At 36.1% G+C, this 24,263-nt stretch overlaps 3 protein-coding genes, 1 long non-coding RNA gene and 1 pseudogene across 5 annotated transcripts; 3 read left to right on the top strand and 2 right to left on the bottom strand.

The window, feature by feature from the left end:
- The first annotated feature begins 5,877 nt into the window (after nt 1-5,877).
- On the top strand, nt 5,878-7,552 carry LOC103873360 (annotated as a pseudogene).
- Nucleotides 7,553-11,309: 3,757 nt separating this feature from the next.
- On the top strand, nt 11,310-12,934 carry LOC103873202 (vacuolar protein sorting-associated protein 29). Its single transcript, XM_009151622.3, has 3 exons — nt 11,310-11,657; nt 11,970-12,107; nt 12,465-12,934. The coding sequence occupies exons 1-3, from the start codon at nt 11,526-11,528 to the stop codon at nt 12,765-12,767; spliced, it is 573 nt and encodes a 190-aa protein (XP_009149870.1). The 5' UTR covers nt 11,310-11,525; the 3' UTR covers nt 12,768-12,934.
- Nucleotides 12,658-15,078, bottom strand: LOC117125995. The gene is made up of 2 exons (XR_004448504.1): nt 13,067-15,078; nt 12,658-13,028 (listed from the first exon to the last, which is right to left on the bottom strand). It is a non-coding gene; the product is annotated as an uncharacterized LOC117125995 (long non-coding RNA).
- Nucleotides 15,079-15,307: 229 nt separating this feature from the next.
- On the top strand, nt 15,308-21,791 carry LOC103873205. Of its 2 annotated transcripts, none has more exons than XM_009151624.3 (14): nt 15,308-15,573; nt 15,991-16,692; nt 17,131-17,328; nt 17,415-17,723; nt 18,237-18,361; nt 18,434-19,540; nt 19,648-19,789; nt 19,883-20,039; nt 20,118-20,281; nt 20,386-20,468; nt 20,765-20,864; nt 21,132-21,193; nt 21,320-21,479; nt 21,565-21,791. In XM_009151624.3, the coding sequence occupies exons 1-14, from the start codon at nt 15,412-15,414 to the stop codon at nt 21,736-21,738; spliced, it is 3,645 nt and encodes a 1,214-aa protein (XP_009149872.1). In that variant the 5' UTR covers nt 15,308-15,411; the 3' UTR covers nt 21,739-21,791. The 2 variants fall into 2 exon arrangements, with proteins under 2 accessions (XP_009149872.1, XP_009149873.1); XM_009151625.3 differs by having other exon boundaries at nt 17,131-17,322.
- On the bottom strand, nt 21,750-23,863 carry LOC103873204 (aldose 1-epimerase). Its single transcript, XM_009151623.3, has 5 exons — nt 23,562-23,863; nt 23,416-23,465; nt 23,025-23,148; nt 22,848-22,946; nt 21,750-22,467 (listed from the first exon to the last, which is right to left on the bottom strand). The coding sequence occupies exons 1-5, from the start codon at nt 23,740-23,742 to the stop codon at nt 21,848-21,850; spliced, it is 1,074 nt and encodes a 357-aa protein (XP_009149871.1). The 5' UTR covers nt 23,743-23,863; the 3' UTR covers nt 21,750-21,847.
- Between the last annotated feature and the right edge of the window lie 400 nt (nt 23,864-24,263).

Raw genomic sequence — 24,263 nt, forward strand, 5'->3', positions numbered from 1 at the left:
ATATGATACACTGCAACCCTATTAAGAAACCTATGTGTACTAACACTCCCTTAACTTTGTTTTCAGGTACACCATTAGATGATCCATCTGAATATCGAGCAGTGGTCGGAAGCCTCCAGTATATCTCTCTGACGCGTCCAAACATCTCATTTCCGGTGAACAAATTGTCTTAGTTCATGCACAAACCAACTACTGAACACTGGCAAGCAGTCAAACGAGTTCTACGGTACCACGCAGGCAGTATGACACGAGGCATTTTTCTTTCAGCTCATAATACTCCCAACCTCCATGCCTTTACTGATGCGAATTGGGGTGGAAATCTATATATAATAGCAAACCCATTTTTTGTTTTCGCTGACATCACCATTTTTTTTATAGGAAAATAAAAATTTAATCTAACGGTGGAAATTGCTCATAATCTCTAATCTAAGGGTTCTAATCTTATTTAGAATCACAAGTATGATGTCATTTTATTTAAACAAAAGATGTGTTCATTCGTGATGTGTTCATTCGCAAAATGGTTGTATCTTTTGCACAAACTGAATCATTGAACCCATTCATTAAATCTTTTCATAATTAGAAAATTGTACGTTTTTATAAGTCTAACCATTGAGCCTTTTTATAATATATTTTTTTTAAAAATAATTAATTTAAACAAAGCAGAGGTTCATTCTTTGAAGAATTGCATCTTTTGAGAACTCTTTCATAATAGAAACTTTAAAAAAAATTGTTTAAGCAAAAAACATATTCATTTTTTGAAGAGTTGCATCTTTTCAGAAATTCAACCATTAAACCTTTTCATAATAGAAAAGTTGCATCTTTTCAAAAGATTTACCATTGAACCTTTTCATAATAGGTTGACAAATTTATATATTGTCACTTCCTCCCTCTCATCACCATTGCTCTTTAATTTTATTGTTTTTGTGAAGTTACGTACGATCAATAACGTTATTCTCAAAATTTATTTTTTGTCTGTTATTTTAACTCATCCAGAATTTTATAGTTTTGTTTTCATCTAAACGATGATGTTTTCATCTAAACGATGATGTCAACATTTTGTAGAAAAAGTGAATCTAGCGGTAGAGTTTGTTCATAATCTCTAATCTAATGGCTATAATTTCATTTAGGATCTTGAATATGATGTCATAGTTTCATCTAAAGCAAAAAGTGTTCCTTAGGGTTTGTATCTTTCCACAAACTGAAACATTGAACATTTTTATTGAATCTTTTCATCATAGAAAAAATTTTATATTTTCAGATTGTTAATTGATTGTAATTTACCAAAGTCCAAACAAATTGGTGACTAGATCGGTGTTAACCGTTTTAATGTGTATTCATAATTCATTAACATGTTTTGTTGGTTTAAGTTACAAAACGACGCATGAATTGCGTTGGTGGTTTAAGTTACAAAACGAACCCAGTCGTTAACGTTAGAGATGCATGCATGAACGTGTTCTTCTCTTTACATATTCTTAAATTAGATCGACATGTGTTAACTTATAAACGGTTGGGTGTTTGTTTCTGGAGTTAGTTTAGAAAAGCACATAAGTTTCTTTTTGTGTGGTGAAAAGTCACCAATTGAGAATTGTAAAATTGAGCATTCATTATTGCTTATGTGTTTACAATTTATGGATTTTTTTATTGCGAGAGTTACTACAAGTTTTTAGTTACGCAAAGCCATCGATAGAAAAGATTCATAGAAGCAAGATGGATTTTGTTAATTCATGATGCACGTGCACTCATGATGTTTACATTTTGATAAAGTCTGGTTGTTAAAATTTGCTAGAAACAAAACTTTCTAAAAAAAAGAAAAAAAATCAGTATGAAAAGCCACCACTGAAATAATCGCGCTTTTGGTTAATATTTTCTGAAATTTTATTTATGTGTATGCATGAAAAATAACATGCTAATTCTGGAGTTTTTTTTGAAAAAATCTGTTGTCTTTGTTAAAAGTTCTTATTAACAACATGTTTGATATAATTTATGTTTTATGTAATATGTTATATTTATTTGATATCAATAAAATTATGATGTCAAAAAAATATTTACTAGATAGCTTATTTGTGAAAGGTCATAATTTAAGATGCCAAAATTGCCATGAAAAGTTGGGACAATGTGATTTTTCAATATAGTTTATTTTATAATGTTATAAAAGCTTGTATATTTTTCTTATACATTATATTTTGTAATAGCTTCTTGTAATTAAAAAAACATCATAATTATTTTAACTTTTCAGTTCTATATATTTCAATTTTTATAAAATATTTTCATTACATATTATAATGTCCAGTTATTTGAAGATATTTAATGTTTTAAAACATTTTAAAATTATTAAAAAGTATTAATCTTACTTTAATCGATTGTTTCTAAAGTGTAGTTTCAAAAAAATTCTATTATATGTACAAGATCTGATTTATGTTCATTTTTAATAAAAATGTTTGAAATTAACATATAGTGTTTATTGGAAATTTAATTAAATCATTTCAATAATTTGACCAAATCCCAGTAATTTTTTAGATGAACATTCATTGTTTAAAAGTATCATTGCAACTGTTTAGACAAACATTTGTAACTATTTAAATATCCCATTGCAGTGAGATAGTTAACCATTGCAACATTTGAGCAACTGCAATCCGATCAATCATTACAAAATTAAATTTTTTAACTATTATACCCTTTCGTCTCTATATAAAAAGTTGTGCGCCTTAGGAAAATCCAGAATAAAAACAATGAAAAAAGAAGAAAAGTAGGGGAAGGTTTTTTACTAATGAATCCATATAGAAATTCAAAATTTGATACAAATATTCAAAACTTGAGAGAGAGGAATTCATCACTCTAAATCTATGTTACATGGAAACGGAAGCGGGTACGTGGAAGCGGAAGCGTAAGGAAGCGCAGAAACGAGATTTTTTAAAATATTAGGAAGTGGGTACGTGTTGGAAGCGTATATCCATATATAAATATAAATATATATATATATATATATATTAATTTTTTAAAAAATTAGGACTAAAAATTATATGATTTAAATTTGAAATAATGCATTTATTCATTTATAATAATTTTGAAATGATTTTATATTAAAACTGTAAAAATACACATAAATGAAGTTTACAAAAAATATTATATTAATTATTTTTATTACTTCATAAATAATTGACACAATATATTTCAATTTGTGCTATATCTTTAATAAAAAATCTCAATGCATAAATATGATTTATAGTATTATTTTTACTATTTGTATATTTATAACTCAATATTTATTACTATTAATTTTTTTATTTTATATAGATTAAAACTATGGTTTTATATTTTATTGATATACATTACATTTTTTTTTTTAAAACGGAATCGTAAGCTTCCAACAAGTTTTTAAAGATAATATTTTAGAAACGTTTTGGAAGCGAGATTCTGCAAGCTTCCACAAGGTTTCGATTCCGATTCCGGTTCCGAAGCGGGAAGCGGACGTCCGATGAAGCTTCCGTGCAACGTAGCTCTAAATGATTATAAAATATATTTGGTAAAACACATACAAATAGAAGTTTCTATTTGCATTTATTAAATATTAACCTTACTTTTAATAAGGGAAAATTTCCGATGTCTCAGTTTATAAAGAAATTACGTGTCACCTAAAATTTGATCAATGTTATAATATTTTATAGAAAATGCTGATACACGAGTCAATAATTATATATGTTCACTAGGGTCAGCCAGCTCTACGGGCGGGATATACTTTATTTGTGATCTAGATTATTATTTATTGTATGATTTTGTGGTTTGTGTTTTTGATGTATATGAAAATGATTTTTATCTTTTTGGATATTTTAGGTGAGAATGAATTATATGTGATAATATGTATTTTGTTTATTTACAATAGTTGTTTCTATATTAAAGAGTTGTGGTATTAATATACTGTAAAGGCTTCAAATAGTCTTCATGCTGTTTTCTTTTACAAAAATTTGATCCCATATTTCATGCATTCTTCATGTTTTCATGTGCAAGCATAGCAAAATTATGGCATATAGATGATTTCATACGAAGATGTTTAGTCCTTGTTTCGGTTTTGTTTCAAAGCCAAAATTGTTGTTTTTCCTAATATCAATTTTTTTTTATAGATTAAGTAAATATTTAATTACTCAATCTCATACACTGACTTTTACGGTTAGTGTACCTAAATATTGGTGAAATTAAGCAAAAAAGAGATTAGTATAGTTAAATGTAATATTTATTCTAAGAATTTTCATTTGTTTGGTTTATATGATAAGTTTGGTAATATTTAATTATTGATCCATGTTTTGTTAAGATTAGTGGAGAATGATAATTTTTATGGGATAATTATGTGGGTTGAGACTTTTTTTTTGTTTTTTTGTTGTTGAATGAGAATGAAAATGAAAATGAAAATGTTTATGTGCATGACAAAATAATATAAATAAACTTATATTATAAAATTTTAAATAAATTTTATATATTTAATTTCGTTTCAATAAAATTTTAAACTAACATTAATCTCAATGTTTGATACTTTTTTTTTCCGCCAAAGGATTTTAATATTTAGAGGAAGCGGGCCAAGCCCAGTACAACATACAAACAAAAGCCCAACAAACAAATAGGGCAAACTATTTGTTTTCCAATTGGGCCAATACCTACGGCCCAACTTGAGAAAACCCTAGAACCTAAGCGAACTGAAGTCGGCTGCCTCTCAGCACACGTGTTGCCATCCTCTCCCACGAGGGTACACGTGTCGCGAGATCTGCGCGTCACCACCGCAACTCATCGACGCCGGAGATCTGTCCAACAGATCACCCGGCCATACCGGAGCTCCATCGCTCCGTCACTCTTCACCTTCAACCATCTTTGGGCCACTTAAGCCGGAGAGCCTCAATCGCCATGGCGAGATCTCACCCATCGTCATTAACCGCCGAGCACCACAAGAGGAATCGCATGCATCTTAACCCCTTCCGCCGGAACTCTTCCTTCTCCTCCGACGAACACACCATCAACAAAAACAGCAAACACCAAATGCAAACCGAAGAAAACGATTACTATAAACTAAACCCTAAAGACTAGGGGCCGCAGGCCGGCGACGCGAAGCTGAAGAAGCCTTCACCCCCCGGAGACTAGATCCGATGACGGCGGAACTGAAGAAGCTTCCCCGCCACGGAGACAAAAGACCGGCGGCGACGGATCTGTGGGAGCCTCCGTCTCCCGGAACTATTATTCCAAACACTAAAGTCTTGACCTCGCCGTCCTCTCAGCCACCGCGTCGTTACTCCAGGACCAGAACCGTACCGGTTGATGGCGGACCAGAGCTCGGACAGGCGGAAACCGGCAGAGACGAAGAGAAGACCGAAACCTGATTCTTTTATTTGAAAGAACACAGGCTCCGGCGGCGGCACGTACGCTCACGCGCCGGCCGACCGCCGAGCCCCTCAGAGTCTTTTACTTTCTCTCTCTCTTTCTCTCCGTTCAAAGTTGTCAATGTTTGATACTTATTTTATTATTTTAAATATAATTTTAAAAATAATATAAATAAACTTTCTTGCTAAAAAATATATATTTTAAAATAATAGAATAAGTATATTGTATGTCAACGTTCTGATTATATTTTTATTAGGTTAGCAGGTGTCATTTGTTGAGAAGAGAGTATATATCTTATGACAAATGTGTCAACGATGTCGGAGTGTTATTTGATCTTGTTTTAATAATTTGTAATTGTATTGCTTATTTAACGTGATGTAATTTATTTTGAAAGAGTCTTTCCTCTAAGCTTCCATTTTCCATGAACTCATACACCAAATAACCATATGCATGACACGTACGAAGGAGACAAACCTTGTGAGGATATCTTGAGCAGCATCAGGTTTTAAGACTTTAATGGGAACAGAGGTGTGATCAAGTGTGCCTTATTGGTCTGCACCCGCCTTTTCCTACTTTTCTCTTGCTCGTGAATCTATTAGTGACTTCTTAATCTTTTTATATAGTATCTTTTGTACCGAACATCATTATGTACGAAAGCATGCACGGTCTTTCTCGTGCGATTTTCTTCTTTCTTTCATTTATGCTTGCTTCCTTCTAGTTCCACCATCATCTGCGCTTTCTCACTTGCTTCCGTTATAGCTCTGCACTTGGCCTTTTCCATCTTTGGAACAGACAGGAGTGCCTTTTCAGCACTCCAAGCTTCCTCAAATCTGCGAGCTACTTCCATTCTCCACAGATTATATGCTAATTTTTCAAGAGAAACATGGGAGACATTAAAATTTAGATGGCGCAAGCTGAGCTTCCTCACCATCAACTATTTTGTTGGAGATTACTTGACTCAACTTATCTTTGTGCTCAGTGTTCCTTTTGTACATTTTTGTGCTCTCTTGTTAGAAAATCTCTTTTCTCAAAATCAACTCTTTTGAAGTTTCTGTTGGAACCATTTGTATAGGGTGTTAAAAGTTCAGGCAGTTGCGAACTACACTCTACAAAGTCTGTAGAAATATCTAATGTATTTCAGTGATTACCAACTGATATTTCTTTTGTTTTTGACATTTGTCTTTGGTTCTTGTCCATTGACATACGATGCCAAAAAGGCAAGGACAGTGATGAAACCAAACAAACTCTTTTCCATCAACAAACACAACTTGGGTTTCAGCAAGTTGGACATTAACAAACCATAGAATCTAACGGTCCAAGAAAATTAATGAAAGAGAGAAAAAAAAATGAAAGAGATAGAAAGGACTTGCTTATCACTTCTTCTTGCCACCTTAGCCTGACTTTAAAGAAGTTCAGCGGTTGAATTTGTGGCATGAGGTTTTTGATACTTCACTTTCCGAGATTCCTGCTTCTTCCTCACTTTCTTTGGATGTCGTGGTCGTTGAAGTCCCCAAGATAGGTAAGGAGGCAGGAGTGAAGACTATCAAGGAGTGGGGTCAGCCTAAGTCCAAGATCAAACAGGTCGTCTTCTGCACCACCTCAGGAGTTGACATGCCTGGTGCTGACCACCAGCTCACCAAGCTCCTTGGTCTTCGTCCTTCCGTCAAGCGTCTCATGATGTACCAGCAAGGTTGCTTCGCCGGTGGCACTGTCCTCCGTCTCGCCAAGGACCTCGCTGAGAACAACCGTGGCGCACGTGTCTCTTGGTCTTCTCCGAGATCACAGCCGTCACCTTCCGTGGCCCTTCTGACACTCAGCTTGACTCACTAGTGTGATAGGCACTCTTCAGTGACGGTGCAGCCGCACTCATTGTCGGTTCAGACGCTGACATCTCCGCTGCAGCCCATATTCGAGATGGTGTCTGCCGCGCAAACCATGCGCAAAACATACTCCCAGACTCTGACGGTGCCATAGATGGACACTTGAGAGAAGTGGGACTCACCTTCCATCTCTTCAAGGACGTTCCTGGACTCATCTCCAAGAACATTGAAAAGAGCCTAGACGAAGCGTTTAAACCCTTAGGGATAGTTGTGATAATAAACTCATTGAGATCAGCCATGGGCAAAGGTTCAATCTTTGCATAGCCTCTAAGAAGTGAAGCTGCTGATGTATTCTCAGTGTTTTTGGAGACCAGCCTACATAGATGAAAAATATCCAGGCAGATTGAGTACATGATAAGTAATATAACATACTCATATGTAATTAATCATTTAATAATCACCAAGATACTTACTTGTAAAAGTAACTTCCCCTGCATAAGTCTTTTTGTCGAAACAGCTATGTGTCCCTGATGTGGCATTGACAAACAGACGTGAAGAAGAATCCATAATCAACGAACATGTTCTAAATTTATTATTCAAAAGAGGTTCAACGAAGATATGAATACAAAAGTCTGACAATCATGGGGGAAGAAGAAATCTTAATCAACCGACGGGTTCTAAATTTCGCATTCAAAAGTGATTCAGTGAATATAAAATACAAAAGTCTGATAATCATGAGGTGAAGAAGAAATCATAATCACAGACGGGTTCTAAATTTCCCGTTCAGAAGTGATTCAATGAATATATGAATGCAAAGGTCTGATAATCTTGAGTTTTAACGCCAGAAATAGTTTAATCCTACAATTATCATGAGTTTAAAGAACATAATAACCTTAGAATCATGAGGAGAAGCATCGCAAGGCCTTCATCTCACCACCGAGTTTGACGTTCTTTGCTTCCGAGAATCTGAGCATAGTCTGAACCCAACCGTCTCCCTCCATTTGTGTTCAGAAAATTTCAACTTTTAAGCATGCCCATCCCGAGAAATTCCCTGAAATCAAACAGAATGGAGTCGCTGTGATTCATCAAATCTAATCAACTCCCAAAGCATACCAGCTGTGAAATCTCCACTTTTGGAGCTGCTTGGTGACTTTGAAAAGCAGCGTTCAATATCAGGTTAAGGAGATGGCACGAAAGTGGAATCGCAAATGACTCAGACAGAGATCCAATGTAGTTTTCATCCATATCATTTGTACTCAAAGAGTCATGAAACAATATCTCTCCCCATTTAATGAAATCAGATTATCCGTGTTGAAGAATTCCCATCAAAACACCAACTGATCTCAGTAAGGCACCAAGCTCACTTCCAATACAACCAATGCACTTGCCTCCGTCACAACATCAAAGAACGATTGAACAATCTGATACAGTCAAAGTCAGGATGATCAAATAAGCTCAAGGAGATGTGAGTTCGGGCTTATTAATAGACAGCAGGAGGAAGACTCACCTTATTAAGAGTGGCCATGTGGAAGGTGAAAGGGATAATAGTTAATTACAGAGGAGAGCTTTAGCGTATGAGTGCACAAAAAAAAATTCTATAGACCAAGTTTTGTTTAAAGCAATTAAATACAGAAATCATCAAAACTATATGATAAATGTGAGAGCAAATAAGCAATTAAATCAGCAATTAAGTATCAAGTTTTTGTACATAACGCAGTGGTTTCCGACGCCCAACACCACCGTAGCCGCCGCTCAATAACCAACATAGTATTGACATGGTGATCACCGTTAACTACAGGGCCAGTGCTCCCTTCGATCTCGCTTCTTAATATCCGCTTGAGTTCATCTGTCATCAGATCTATCCCAAGATGATCTTGCATGTGGTGGCACCGCTTGAAGCATGAGTTGGCCATTTTACTGAAAAAAGTTTTTCAATTGTTATTTGGAGTTGTGAGCAAGATGTTTACGGTATGTAGGCTAACCTTTTTATAGCTGTAGATGCACCGCCTTGAAGATATGAGAGATACATTGAAGATAAATGGTAATTGCAGTGAATCGAAGGAGTTAAGAAGGTAGTTAATGGCAGTAGATCAACTCATCTTGTAACGGTTCAGAGGTGAAGAAACAGAGATGAAACGACACCAAGACATATCGATTCAGGAATCGTCATCACCATTCGTTTCAAATAACTCTTCCAGAAACTCCATTGTTGGAGATGAAAGAGAGGTCTAACAAAAAAAAAGAGAGGTCCAACAAAAAAAAGAGAGGTCCAAGAACATGAACCATGGCGGCTTCTCGTGGAACAGGTAAAGTTGACTAATGTGGTTAAGTTTTTGTTTGTTTCAGACCGAAAAAAAAATTTCGAAGCCCACAAGTAATCAATTCGTGAAAGCCCATTATCATATACGAAAACCAACAAATCTTACTTAGAGAAGAACACGTGTCACGCCCTCAGCCTCCTAATTCATGACATGGCATCCTATGTGGACAACCCAGAAGTGAAACAAACTGTATTTTATATATATAGATATTTTATAACTGATTACTCATTAAATTTAGATGTTCACCCTTATATTGGCATGTTATATAAACTTTGAAGGTTATTTAATTTTATAAAACATTATGAAAATATTTTTATGATTGTTAATAAAATTCATAATATTTGAGATGAATATATACATTTATTAGAAAGAGATAAAAGGTGGCAAGAAACAATAATAACACATTGTTTTGAAATACATGAGATTAATTACGTTTAGTTCTCTCTATGATATTAACTAATCACGAATTACAAAGCCAAAATTATGAATTTTATACAGAAAACATCTTACCAAAGAAATGAAATTCTAGAAAAATAAGTATATTTATATTTTGGTTACTAATTTTATAACAAACACATGGGTCCTTTCAAAACATCACATTAGAAACAATTTATTTCGTCTTATTTCACGATTATGTATTCTATAAATATATTAATCCAAGCATCAATTTCAGAGATATAATTAACAAGATATTTTCATTTTTAAATATCATATTTTTCATTCTAAATATTTTTTATATAATTAGTATTTTTAAATTAAACTAAATATTAAAACTCTATTTGCTATTTTTGTATCTTATCGTAGAACAAAAATGAGATTTTAATTGTTTGATTTTATAAAATGACGTGTGTAACTCAATACCTATAATTCACACCCATTGAGATTACCAACCAAAATTATATAATTAATAGTTTTAAATTGTATTTAAAATTAGTATAATTTCTCCCGCGGACCGCGGGGGTTCACATCCTAGTAAAGATAATTACACGTCTACTGGTGCCTATATCGTATATCTTGGTCGTCACTCCATCGCTTGGTCCTCTAAGAAGCAAACCGGTGTGGCGCGTTCATCTACCGAAGCAGAGTATCAGTCGCTAGCATAAACCACAGCGGAGGTATGTTGGCTTCAGTCTCTGCTCTCCGAACTTGATGCTCTCTCTCCCACGAAACCAATCATATATTATGATAACATTGGCGCCACATATTTTGCGGCAAATCCGGTTTTTCATTCACGTATGAAGCATCAGGCTCTCGACTATCATTTTGTTCGACAATTTGTGCAAAGCGGTGAACTACGCATATCTCATGTCAACTCAGATGATGAACTCGCTGATGCACTGACCAAACCATTACCACGCACACGGTTTGAATCTCTAACTATCAAGATCAGACTCTCATATGGCCGTCCGTCTTAAGGGAGTGTGTATAAATGTGAAAAGTATATAATCTCATCGTCTGTCAAAGGCTACATATCATGTAGTCTTACCTAGAATATAGTCTTACCTTACTTGTAATCTACTCTGTACATATAAGAAACCTCAATACAATAATATCATTCGATTCCAATATCCAATACATAAAACAAAAGCTTTAAATATTGCATTTTTGTTTGGGAACTGTTAAAGTTTTAATAACTTAAAAACCGTGTAGTGATAGAAATTGTTCTCAATATTTGCTTTGATACTGAAATAGACAATTCATGATTACGTAGAATCCGGGTTAATGAGTTGAATATTCACTTTCATGTACCGATTTTGAAGAAACCGGTTAATGCCAAAAGTATCGTAAGATCGTACGACGTCGTTTGGGTATAGTTTCGCCGTCCGCTGAGGAAGTCAAACAAACAAGAGAGCAAGCGATCAACAGAAGGAGAAGGATCTTCCTTTTGCGATCTCTGAGATTCCTCACGAACCAAATCTCGTAATTTCGATCGCCCCTGAAGCTAGATCTTCTTCGATTCGCGCTGTCATCAACTTAAAGGGAATCTTGACCTCTCTCCAGATTTTAATCGGGAAAGTTCGAAATGGTGCTGGTTCTGGCATTGGGGGATCTCCATGTACCCCATAGAGCGGCTGATCTGCCTCCAAAGTTCAAATCGATGCTTGTTCCTGGCAAGATTCAACACATCATCTGCACTGGCAATCTCTGCATCAAAGTAGGGCTTTTTTTTGTTTGTTCTTTTAAATTTCTTTCTGTCATATGATGATGAAGAGATGATTCGGAAGCGAGAACAAACTCTAATGTAATCTTTTATGTTCATCTCGTTTAGTATACACTGATCTTTGTTGGTTTTATTATAAACGAGAACTGCAAAGTGATATACTCAGCACTACTGATGAGTTTATTTATGAGAATTCAATGGATATTTCTTTTAGTTTTGGAGTGCTAACTGCTAAGCTTATTGTCTTTTCTGGTTCTTGTTCGTGGTGGTTAAGCTTAGCATCTTTTTTTTTACTGTTTTTATTAGGAAATCCATGACTACTTGAAGACTATATGCCCTGATTTGCATATAGCTCGTGGGGAGTTTGACGAAGATGCACGCTACCCTGAGACCAAAATCTTGACCATCGGCCAGTTCAAGCTTGGACTCTGCCACGGCCACCAGGTTCAGTTTTTTCTCTACTCTTTGGCATTTCATGATGAGGGCGTCACAAGTTAGACGCTACCATGAATGAATAATCCTTTGTTTCACACAACATCTGAGCTTGCTTGCCTTGTTGATGTTTGGATGATAATGTAATCCTTTGTTACCAATTATTATTTTGCTTAATCTGCACTTACCTTTTCTGGTTATGATTAAGACCTGCGTTTGGAGAATAGTTAACGGATAATGTCTAGAATTTGAAATGCTTCGTCACTGTTTATTTTCTGTTTCAAGGTTTTAGACTAAATTATTAAGGAGATATGCCTCCTTTAGCTTTGTTCCTCTATTTGCGGTGTTACTGAAAAGATTGCTGTACAGGTGATCCCATGGGGTGATCTAGACTCGCTTGCCATGCTTCAGAGACAACTCGACGTGGACATACTTGTAACAGGCCACACCCACCAGTTCACAGCCTACAAACACGAGGGAGGAGTCGTCATTAACCCTGGCTCTGCTACCGGAGCGTATAGTAGCATAAACCAAGATGTTAACCCGAGCTTTGTTCTTATGGATATCGATGGTCTTCGAGTTGTGGTCTATGTCTATGAGCTCATCGACGGAGAGGTTAAAGTCGACAAGATCGATTTCAAGAAGACCTCCACTTCCAACTCTGCTCCTTAGCGTATTTAACAATGTGAACCCCTGTTTTTATGTTTTCGTTTGGAATCACTCGTGAAATTTGGAACTTTCTTTAGCTTGCTTGTGAAAATAATATTCAAAGATTTGGAATTTGGACCACTGATAACAATGTTTTGCAAGTCACTTGAAGTTGATAGTTTTGTTTAATCTGTCTACAGAGTTAGTTATACTTGTTCTTTCAATTCTGATTAGAATATAATATTGAGTCATTGACTGTTGATAAAAAAGAAGAAGATAAATAACCTCATCATAGTTTGTGTTACAAAAAAAAAAAAAAAAACCTCATCATCATATTTTGAAGTCTCTATATACAGTTAATGTTAACAGAGACTTCATGTAACATTATGGAGTATGCTAAAAGCTGTTGGTAAGATGTAATATTGTTCTCTGGAAATCATGATCAAGCCATACGCACAATTTAGAATCTGAAAACCGGAAAATCAGTAATCTACGCACAGGGCCGGGCCCTAAGATTTTGGAGGTCTGTGACAATGTTTTAGATGAAAAAATCTTTTTATCAATTTAGGAGTCTAAAAATTATTTTTTAGAAACTTATGTCTATGTAATTTTTTTCAAAAATTTCGGAGACCTGTTGTAACTTGTAAATATTTCACGTAACATTCCTCAGGGCCGGCCTGCCCACACAACTATGATCTAACATATTTTTCCAATTACGTGCGCCATTTTGCACTTGCAATGTCCACAGATGCAAAGCAGGAGTTCACCAAAATTAGTGCAAGTGTCCCACAGTGTCACATTTCCATATAATAAGTGCTAACATCACGATAACCTTGTCAAACCAATCATAACTTTTGTTTAATCTTAAAGATACGAGGTAAGTCATCTTGCTTATTCAACTGACTGATCCATGATTGGTGTAATAGGTAACAATTTGAAGTATCAAATTTTTAAAAGTTCAGAAGAATTCTGTCTACTTTTTGGCAGTCTTTTTGATCCACCACCTTCGAACTTTCCATTTTTTTAAAGCAAGTTAAAATGATAGAAAGTGTTGGGATTGCGAAATCTCATGTTCAACTCTATATTGTCGGATTAGTACATATTGTCCACTTTGGGCTTAAGAGGCAGACCCGCATTGATTTACTTTTAGACTTCCTTCAAAATGCCTCGTTCTAGTTAGAGTTGTACATTACTTTATATATTAGACTCTCATTTGTCTAATTTCCAATGTGGAACTTAGATTGACATCTCACATTCTCCCCCTCAAGGTAAGGACCACACTCATCTCGTGTATTCTTACTTCAGCGGATTATCTTGGCACCACTTTGTACCAGTAATCGCAGGGCTTTCCTTTGAGAATGTGTCTTTCATAACATCTCATTCCTTTCTCCCACAACATCACAGGTTACATGATATTTTGACGTTTCTGCCATAGACCTTCTCTTCCACTTTGAAGAGGCTCATTCTTATTTTAAGGGTATTTTGGTCTTCTTGCAGAATCTCGTCAAACCGCTCTGATACCAATTGTTGGGATTGCAAAATCCCATGTCCAACTCTATATTGTCTGATTAGTACGATATTGTCCACTTTGGGCGCAAGAGGCAGGTCCGCATGGATTTACTTTTGGACTTCCTCCAAAAGGCCTCGTTCTAATTAGAGATGGACATCACTTTATATATTATACTCTCATTTGTCTAATTTTCAATGTGGGACTTAGATTGACATCTCACAGAAAGACCCCTTTCCTATTAATTTGTTTTCCTTCTTCGGAGTGGTTGCTTTGTTTCGAAAATTTATGGGTTAATTTGATCCATTTTCATGAACAGTCAAATCCCTATCCAAAGTATAGGCATGGGCATTTCGGGTATCGGTTCAGGTATTTCGATATTTCGGGTTTCAGGTAGTTCGGGTAGAGGGGTAGAGGATCCATTTACTACTTGACCTATTTTCGGTTCGGATACTAAAATTAAGAACCGGAAAATATCCAGAAAAACATCGGTTCTCATTCGGTTCCGGTTTGGATTTGGGTAGTTCGGATAATTCGGATAAAATATCGGTTATTTAGGATAAAATATCAAATAATTAGGATGATTTAAATAAGAAGTTTGGATATTTCGGATTAGTTTGGATATTTCAAATAAAACTATCCAAATAGTTTCAGATACTTTCGGGTAGTTCAGATACTTTACAATAATTTAGTTATTCTCAATTATTTTCGGATACTTTTAATAGATTTTTCAATTAAAAATATATATTTAGTTATGTTATATGTATATATAATTAATATTTTTATATATTTGGGTACCCGTTCGATTCTCGGTTCGGTTTTTTCGGATATAGAAATATAGAAACCATTTGGATATTTGAGGGTTTCAGTCCGGTTTTGGGTATTTCGGTTCGGTTCGGATTCCGTTCTTTCATTTACTGTAATCCAAATCTGAAAACTAATTCGATTCCATTTGTGAGCAATTGGGCTCGTCAATTGGGCTCGACAATTGGGCTCGTCAATTGGCTGATATCTAACGAAATGGCCCATTGGGCCGTATCTTGATAGTCTTTCGCTTTTTGCGACGAAGAGGCTCCTTTTCCGGTGGGAGACGAACTGGATTGCTCGGCTCATAATCTGACCTTTTCAGTGTTTCTGCTTGATCTTGTTAACTGTTCAATAATGGCGGTGGCGACGAGCCTCGCTTCGCTTCTGGAGAAGCTCAAAGTGGAGGATCCGTATCTTACACCGCGAAATTGGGAATCCTTACATTCCGAGAACGGCCGATTTCCTCCAACTCGTGCTTCCGTTTCCAATTCTACTTCGTCTTCTTCCTCTGTCTGTGTAAGTTTAGTGCCACAACGATTATTTTAAGCTTTTCCTGTGTGGTAATAGGAACTTGCATCATTTCGCTCTTGTGTGAATATCTTTTTTGGATAGAAAACCTAATAATGGATTTGGTAAAATATCAATTATATTTAGGTGACCTTTATTGATTTGGTTTGTGAATTCAGTAAAGTGCTCGTTATAAAGTGTGAGTTGGGGGGGGGGGGCAAATCATTTCTCTGGGGAACATTGGAAACCTTGGTGTCCTGAGATTATGTTAGTATTGGCAACTTGTTATTGAGAGTAATGAAATATCTCTAGTGCTTTAAAACGAGACGTATATAGTCCTCTCTTAGTCTAGCTCTTGCTATGAAATAGCGTGTTATCAAGTGATAAAAGTTTGTATATTGATTACATTTTTGTTTCTTGTAACAGGAATCAAGCTTGGTTAGGTTGGCGTTGAATGCTCTGCAAGGTGTCGAGTCGTCTCTTATTAGCATAGAGAAGCTCTCTTCTCTGTTATGCTCTGACCCAGCTGACAGGACCACCCACACAATTCCCAGCTTGTGGCATCGGTTGTCAAGCACTAATGCGTTGGGACAGATTCTTAGAAACATAGGCTGCTTTGGTTCTTTGGTTTTTCTTCTCCATAAGTTTGTAGACTATTTCACAAGCGTGAGGTTCGATGTGGAAACAGCTGTTCAGGGACAGGGGAGCTATAAAGTGGGTAAAAATGAAGAAGCCAGTAATAAGAGCCGCTATACTCTTGTTAATCAGGCTTTTGCTATTGCTGTGAGAAAGGTCCTAGAAGGCTATATATCTGGACTGGATACATTGTGCGCATCAATAGAACTGAGGCGTGCTTCGAACATTGTTGATGGGTCTGAAAATGGTTCCTCTTGGCGTGGCTGCCTTACGAATGTTGTTCATCCAAAGATAACATTACTGGAAGTTTTTCTTCATACTAGAGACTTACGAACACAGATTGAAGCTCTTGCGAGCATATGTGGTTTGTATGATGTTTCCCTATCTTATTGTGGCTCTCCTTGGGAATGTTTGATTACTGAAGCAACCGTGCGATTTCATGGGTTCTACAGAGGAAGCGACCTGCTTACTTACTTGTATTCACAACTTAAGGTCAGGCTAAAATAGAATTCTACTGTAGTAATCATTCTCTTCGTTTTTATTTTTTGGTTTTCTTTCCTGTTGCTCATAGTTATCAGCTAATGTAGCCTAGAGACACCTTCTGTGTCAGTTATTTCTCATTTACATTTCAGTGATGGAAGGGTTGCGTCATTAAATTTTGCATCTCTGTACTCTCAAAGGCTAGCAGTACTCCTCCTGGTTTTACAGTTTTAAAGAAATTTGAAAGACAGACATTATAGAATTCTATGATTCTGTTGATGGATCATTTGATATGGTGATTGACCTTCCAAGTTATGCTTAAAGTAGGTGATATACATAGCTTGATGAGTGTGGAATTCACATTCGGTTAAACGATTTATAGTTAGCCAGGACTTTGTACAATTTAAATATTTTCTTCTGACTATCTTTTCCCAATATATTTCGTTGTAGGTTGCTGATCCTGCTCACAGTGCTATGCTTAAATTTTTGTTCCTAAAAGCTTGTGAGCCATATTGCGAGTTTATAAGATCTTGGATATTTAAAGCCGAACTTAACGATCCTCATAAGGAGTTCATTATGGATTGCGCCAGTGAATCGACATCATTTTCTTGGAATAAGCCTGGCATCTCCCCACTGAAGAAGGTCAGGGTAATATTCTATTCTCGTTTTCGGCATCTTTGATTTTAGTATCTTTAAACCATTGATAGCAGATTGGTTTCATTTCTGCACTCTAGGAGCAAGAAGTAGGGCTTCTTCCATGTTTCTTGGATGGCTTCTTGGTACCTATACTAAGGGCCGGTCAACAGCTCCAAGTAATTACAAAACTTCTTGAACTGTGTAATCCTGCATGTGGACACAGAACTTTCGCAGATCTTCTTCCCTGTTGGACATATTATTCCTCTACTAGTCTAGTGGACCCATCTCCAATAACTTTCAGTAAATTGCATATAGAAGTGATGATACAGAAAAGAAAGGATTACTACAGAAGATTGCAAGAAAAACTTGGTGATCCTTCAAAAAAGTTTGAACTGTTCCTTGGACAGGTATCGTGCTTCTTTTGATTATTATTTACCAATTATTAGCTTTTGCTCTTATTTACAAAGCTTTAGTTTTTTGGTTGATGTGTCATTGTGCTCTCATTGCTATGCTAGCTCTGACTTTACTCGTTTTATTGGTCATATGTGGTTTTACTCGGTCGTGAAATCAGTTTTACCTAGGTACTTTGGTATCTGACTACTAGTTCGTTTAATTATTCTCTGTAATGTGGTGTAGTTCTTTATTATGAGAATTGTATATTCCGAACGAGATTTTTATACTACATTATAAAACTATGATATCAAAATCATTATCAAGAGGAGTCTCTCTGATATAGTAGGCAGCTGTCTAATTTAAATAAGACCTTGTGTTGCATATACGTGGAGATCTTAAATGCATGCTACATCATTAGCGTCACTTTGCGTCTCATTCTAGCATCAGTTTTGCATTTGAAGCTATCGAGCAATTATTTCTGCACAATTTTTCTTTTGTTTTATCTAGTATTGACATTTTAATTTTAGGTTCCTGGAGCAATATCTTTGCCAATATCCTGTCGTGACGGAGAAATAATTGAGAGAAGTTCCGTTTATTTCACACTTGATGAGAGTTTACTAATTCCTTCAACAGTGACAATGGACTTGACCAGGTAATCTTCCTGATTATATCAATCATATACCTCCATCCTGCGTGAACTGATGACATTTTCTTGGGGTTTCAGGGACCAGAATGGTTCAGATTCAGATGACCAGAAAACAGAAAACAGATGGTTTTCAGAGATAGATGTGTCATGCTCATCTGAATGTTCATCGACAAGGGACTCTTCAGAAGAATCCGATGTTGGACTCCTTGATTCACAAAGTACGTTGATGGGACCTTCACAAAATTATTTATCAGCTCTACGTTTCTCTGTTGCCTCCGATAGAAATTGTAATCAGAATTTGGTTCAGCATAGTGAAACGGGTTTTATAGACAATAATTTGGTGAGGAAGGCTGAGAAGGCAGATACTCATCGTCAGTGGATGGACACTGAGCCAGAAGAGTCAGCTGAAGAATGTGAGGATGAGAAATCTGGTGGGCCTCTTTCTATTAAGTCATGGCCCCTTGGTGGACTACCTAGGAATCCATTTTGTGTTGATAAGTACGCGGAAGATAACAGAGAATATCCACGAAGTGATTCAGGAGCTAAGATGGAACAAAGACACTTAATGAACACTGATGATAGCACACTATTATTAAATAATATTCCCATGGGCGGTAGTTATTCGAAGCAGGAGAGAAACCATGATATGCTGAAAAACAGTTCCTCAACAAAATTGTGGAAAGACACAAAGGTAAGCTACCCTTACGAGGTGCTCAGCATGAACCCTGTTCTGAGATGTGATTTCTTGGACAAGCATGGAAACATAAACAGGAGGGACCAGGGGAAATTATTGCCTTTGTTTGATTTCTCTGTGGTGGATAACCCTTCCAAAACATGTGTTGCCAGGATACCTGTAGGATTCCCTGTTGATTTTCACGTGGAATCCCACAATTCTCTGACTGCTAGAAAGAGTCTTTCCCATGCCAACCAAGAATGTGAGATACATAGGTTTGATGATGAAGACCCTAAAGTTTCTAGCAGTCATTTATCTTCGGGTTTGCAAGGTTGTGTTGAAGAAAAAAAATCAAATGCAGTTGGTGGAAGTAGATGGGAGGGTATGCTTCTCAAATCAAATAAACCCGAAACGAGTGCATTTAGTGATCGCAGAGAGAACACCTCTGGCTCATTTGAACTGCCACTTGATTTTGTTATAGACAAGTGTCTACTGCAGGAAATACTTCTTCAGTATCCTTCTCGTGATTTATAATTCAACATTTGGCAGCATTTTAGGGGTGTTTTTCTCATGATAACATGACTATTCATATATCAAATTTCTCTTAACAGACAAAAAGATATAACTTTGTCAGTAAGCTAGCTATCAAGTTGCTCGAAGAAGGATTTGGCTTGCAAGAACATCTCCTAGCTCTACGCAGATATCACTTTATGGAACTAGCAGACTGGGCTGATGTATTTGTTGTGTCCCTATGGCATCATGTAAGTCTTGGTTACAATCTTTTTTATTGTGACGATTTATTTTAACATCTATAGGTAATTTATGTATACATATTTTCTCTTATGGATTTCCAGAAAGGGCTTGTTACGGAGGCAGATAAGAAAATAGCAGAAATCCAAGGGTTTTTAGAATCTTCACTTCAGAGATCATCATGTGAACGAGACATTTGTAAGGACAGGTTGTTTTTGTACAAAAGACAAGGCTCAATGCATCTTCCTCCATCAACCATTGGTATGGTCTTCCACATCGCAAATTTATTCATTATGTCTGTTGAACTGTTAATTGATACTGCTGTGTGCAAATTTGCAGGAGTGCGTTCTTTTGATTTCCTAGGGTTGGGGTATCGAGTTGACTGGCCAATCAGTATGATTTTAACATGTGATGCGCTGAAAGCATATGCTGATGTATTTAGCTTTCTTGTTCAATTGAAACTAGCAGCCTATGTATTAACTGACGTCTGGTGTTCACTGAAGGTATAGGTTCGGCTTTGTTGATAAGCTGCTTGTGACATTTCTTGTAGTAGCACTATTCGTCTTCTGGGATTTTGATGGCACAGTGACATGTACCGTCCTTTCAGGATATACGACATACGATGCATGAAAATAAAGAGGGGATAGCGAAGCAAGAACTCCGGTGGTTAAAGATGTTGATGAAACTAAGGTAAATTTATATATAAAAGCTTCATATTTACATAATGTCTTGGTGACTCATTGAGCTAGGTGTCCATATGTCTTCTGGCGCATATGTCTATGTCTTCTGGCGCATGACCATTTATAAAAGTAACAGAAAGCATTGATTTCATTATATGCAGTACTTTTGAAAATGCTAAATATCTTGTGATAAACATCTCTATTATTTCTTCATCATTATGCTTGTATGATACGGCATATTTTCTGAGATGATGGAGTCTCTATGTTCTCCCTTGGTATCTTTGACACCTTTCTTTATTGTTCCAGGCATCAGATCAACCATTTTGTATCAACACTACAGCAATATGTACATTCGGAATTGTCTCACGTATCATGGGCCAAGTTACTTCATTCCCTGAAGCATAAGGTGGGGGCATATGTACACTTTACAGTTTATTTGATTAAAATAGAAATATTTTTCTGGCCTGCTGAAATGTTAGGTTACCTAAAATTAGGATTCTTTCTTTCAAGCGAACTTCTGTCACTAAAGCTTTATTGTTACTGGTTTGACATCATCACTTATCTACTCTAAAACTAAAGTGCATAGTGCAACCTTTAATTGCGACTTCAGTGGAGGTTTCTGCTTTTATTGGTTTCCTGCATTAAGTGTTTTTGTTTTTTTGTTTTTTTTCAGGTCAAGGATATAATGGATCTTGAGTCTGTGCATATGGCTTATCTAAGTGAAGCTCTGCGCATGTAAGTCTTGTTTTTTGCTATCAGCTTCAAAAGTGTCGTGCCAGTGTAATTTAACTGACCTCCTCATCTGGTGCTCTTTGGAAATACAATCATATAATATAACTGAACGTAATCAAACGCTTGCAGATGTTTTCTATCTGATGAAACCCGAGTCATATCAAACACCATAGAGAACATCTTACAATGCGCACTGGACTTCCGGTCTTGTCTTGCTGGAGGCATTCAAAATACAGCTCGAGTTCCAAATGATTCATGGACGAAAACGCTAGGCATAAACACATCTCAGGTAAAAGAAGAAGATATTATAATAAGATACGCTGTCCAGTTTTGTTGCTTGAGCTTGAGTTTATATTAATATTAACATTGAACAGGTGATAGTGGTGAAGCAGAAGTTTGAGAAAGAGTTGAAGAATCTGCATTTGTGTCACCTGAAATCACCAGAACACGAGAGGTCTGGCCTCTCTCGCTTCAGGGAATGCCTCAATTTCAACCTCTTTTATTCAGATATCATTCATGATTCCAACATCTTCACTCTTGTTCCTTAGAAACCAATGCATGATACTTAACATTCAAATTATTACTCATCGGGAACAATAAACCGTAAAACCCAAACCAAGCCGACCTTGTGAAAGCAATATACAAAAACAAAAGGAATCAATGAGCAGTGAACCTAAAGAGCATAACATGCAAGTAGCTCTCTCCAGGGTTCACAATCTGCGACGGGAAATTCTTGTGGTTCACGGAATCGGGGAACCCTTGCGTTTCCAGACACAACCCTGCGTACTTCTTATAAACCGCGTTCCCTTTCCCGACAACACTTGTCAGCAGATTACTCGTGTAGAACTGAACACCTGGCTGGTTCGTCCACAGCTCCATCTTCCTCCCGGTCACTTTCTCCGACACGACAGCGGTTTTCCTAAGATGCTTCCCCACAATCCCGTCGATGACGTAGTTGATGTCGTACCCGCCGGGTAATTCTTGGATCCGGCTTCCGATCTCGCGGGGCTCGAGGAAGTCGTAAGGAGTTCCTTTGATTGAGGTGATTTCGCCGGTGGGGATGAGTTCTTCGTCGACCGGAGTTATTTTTTTGGCGAGAAGCTGGATTTTGTGGGAGAGGATGTCGCCGGAGTTGTGGCCGTGGAGGTTCCAGTATGTGTGGAGGGCTAAGTTGATCGGTGTGGGTTTGTTGAGTGGCTTTGCTTCCATTTTCAAAGCTAGTTTGTTTTCTCCGATCAACATGTACGTCACTTTCACCGTCACATTCCCGGGGAAACCTGCCAAATTTAATTTTTATAGTTCTATTAAAGTCTCTGCCAATAATTTATAGTTCTGTGAATGACAACATGAAAGTCTGTGCCAATAAATTCATTCTTTCCACTGTTAAATTTCAGTTAACTTAAACCACCCAAGGATTAATACATTTTGGATTAATCTCCCAAAAATGTAAATATGTAAACTCGATTATAAATATTTTGCTTTTGAAAAATAAGATATTTTGATTGTTGTAAGTTGAAAAAGTAATATAACGCAACATTTTTTCAGTTTTAATGCCGCTTTGTTAATTTCATTAAAATATGTTTTGAAGAATAATTAATTTCATAAACTGATAACACGATCTATGTATTTTTAAAGTTATAAATATAGATCGTATTACCCTCTTCACCGTCGAAACTGTGGTATATGAAAGTGATGTGACTTGTGGGAACGTAGTTTTCGACTGACCAAATCACATCGCCGAATCCCTTTGTACCACCTGAAATAACCATCAATAACATTTTTATATCTGATTGAAAAGATATATTTCAAAAATAATCAACTGAAAAAGAGGTACCATGAAGGGTGTTATGGCCTTCGTTGGGATCGGTCTTGTACAATTGACCATTTAATTCGAACTTAGCACCTCCAATTCTATTAGCCACTCTTCCCACAATTGCCCCAAAATAAGTTGTATCATTCTAATATAAAAAAATCCAGAAATACGTAAATTATAAAGAATTGTCGTTTTCGAAAAAATATATAACGCCTACAAGTGGACTCACCACTAGTGAGATTATAATATAAAGTAAATAAAAAGAAAGCGATCATTTTTAATTAATGAAGACATTGAAATACGTGACGATAAGTAAGGTGCTTTTGAGCCGAACATCCAGTTCTATCCAAACCGCATATATGTTTTTCACCAAAAAGTTATAACATGAAAAAACAAAGAAAAGATATATTACCTTGTAAGCATCAACAGTATCAAATCCAAGAACAACATCATCTTGCTTTCCTGAATCACATTTGAAGAAAAACAAAATCAGATCTAAATCAGAAAATGGGAAGAGAAGAGAGAAGATAAGGGAGAGAGAGAGAAAGAGAGAGAGACCATGTCTGTCTGGGAGAAGAAGAGAGATCATAACAGCACCATAGTTAGTGAATGTAACAGACAACTTTCCTCTGGTGAGCTTATAGGTTTTGATCTGTTTAGAGACACTGTAGTTAACAAAACATGACAACAACAACACCAATACAGTCACAACGTGCAAAGACAATTGCTTGTTCGCCATTTTCTCCAGATCGATTAAAATTGATGAGTGAGAGTAATGCGAGAGAAATGGAGAGAGAGAGAGAGAGAAATTGAAAGTTTGGATTTTTCTCCTTGTACTGTGTGTATGTATTTGTATCCTATTTATAATTTTATACTAGCCTGTAAATGAGAGAGATGAGATTATTATCCGAGACTTTTCAAAAAATTTGGTTGTAATTTCAATTTGTTAGAAGATATTTTAGTTGACTTTTATATTTTGGGATTTATTTCTTATTTCTTAAACCTTATTTCTCTTATATATATTATCATTAATAGGTTCAAAACTCACCACTGTGTTCCTTGGAAAGTTATCAACTCACAAAACTTTAAAATAAAAATGAATATATATTTTGTTTTTAGTTATACTATATTTTGGCGATTTTTTTAAAGGTGTATATTCGACTATGTTTTGTTTTACTTTTCTTTTGAGTTGGATATACCATGCGTAAATGCATTCACGGACTTGTGGTACACGCTTTTTTCTTTCAATGGATAAATTTC

Source organism: Brassica rapa, chromosome A06 (assembly GCF_000309985.2).
Source record: "Brassica rapa cultivar Chiifu-401-42 chromosome A06, CAAS_Brap_v3.01, whole genome shotgun sequence".
In the NCBI taxonomy this organism is placed as follows: Eukaryota; Viridiplantae; Streptophyta; class Magnoliopsida; order Brassicales; family Brassicaceae; genus Brassica; species Brassica rapa.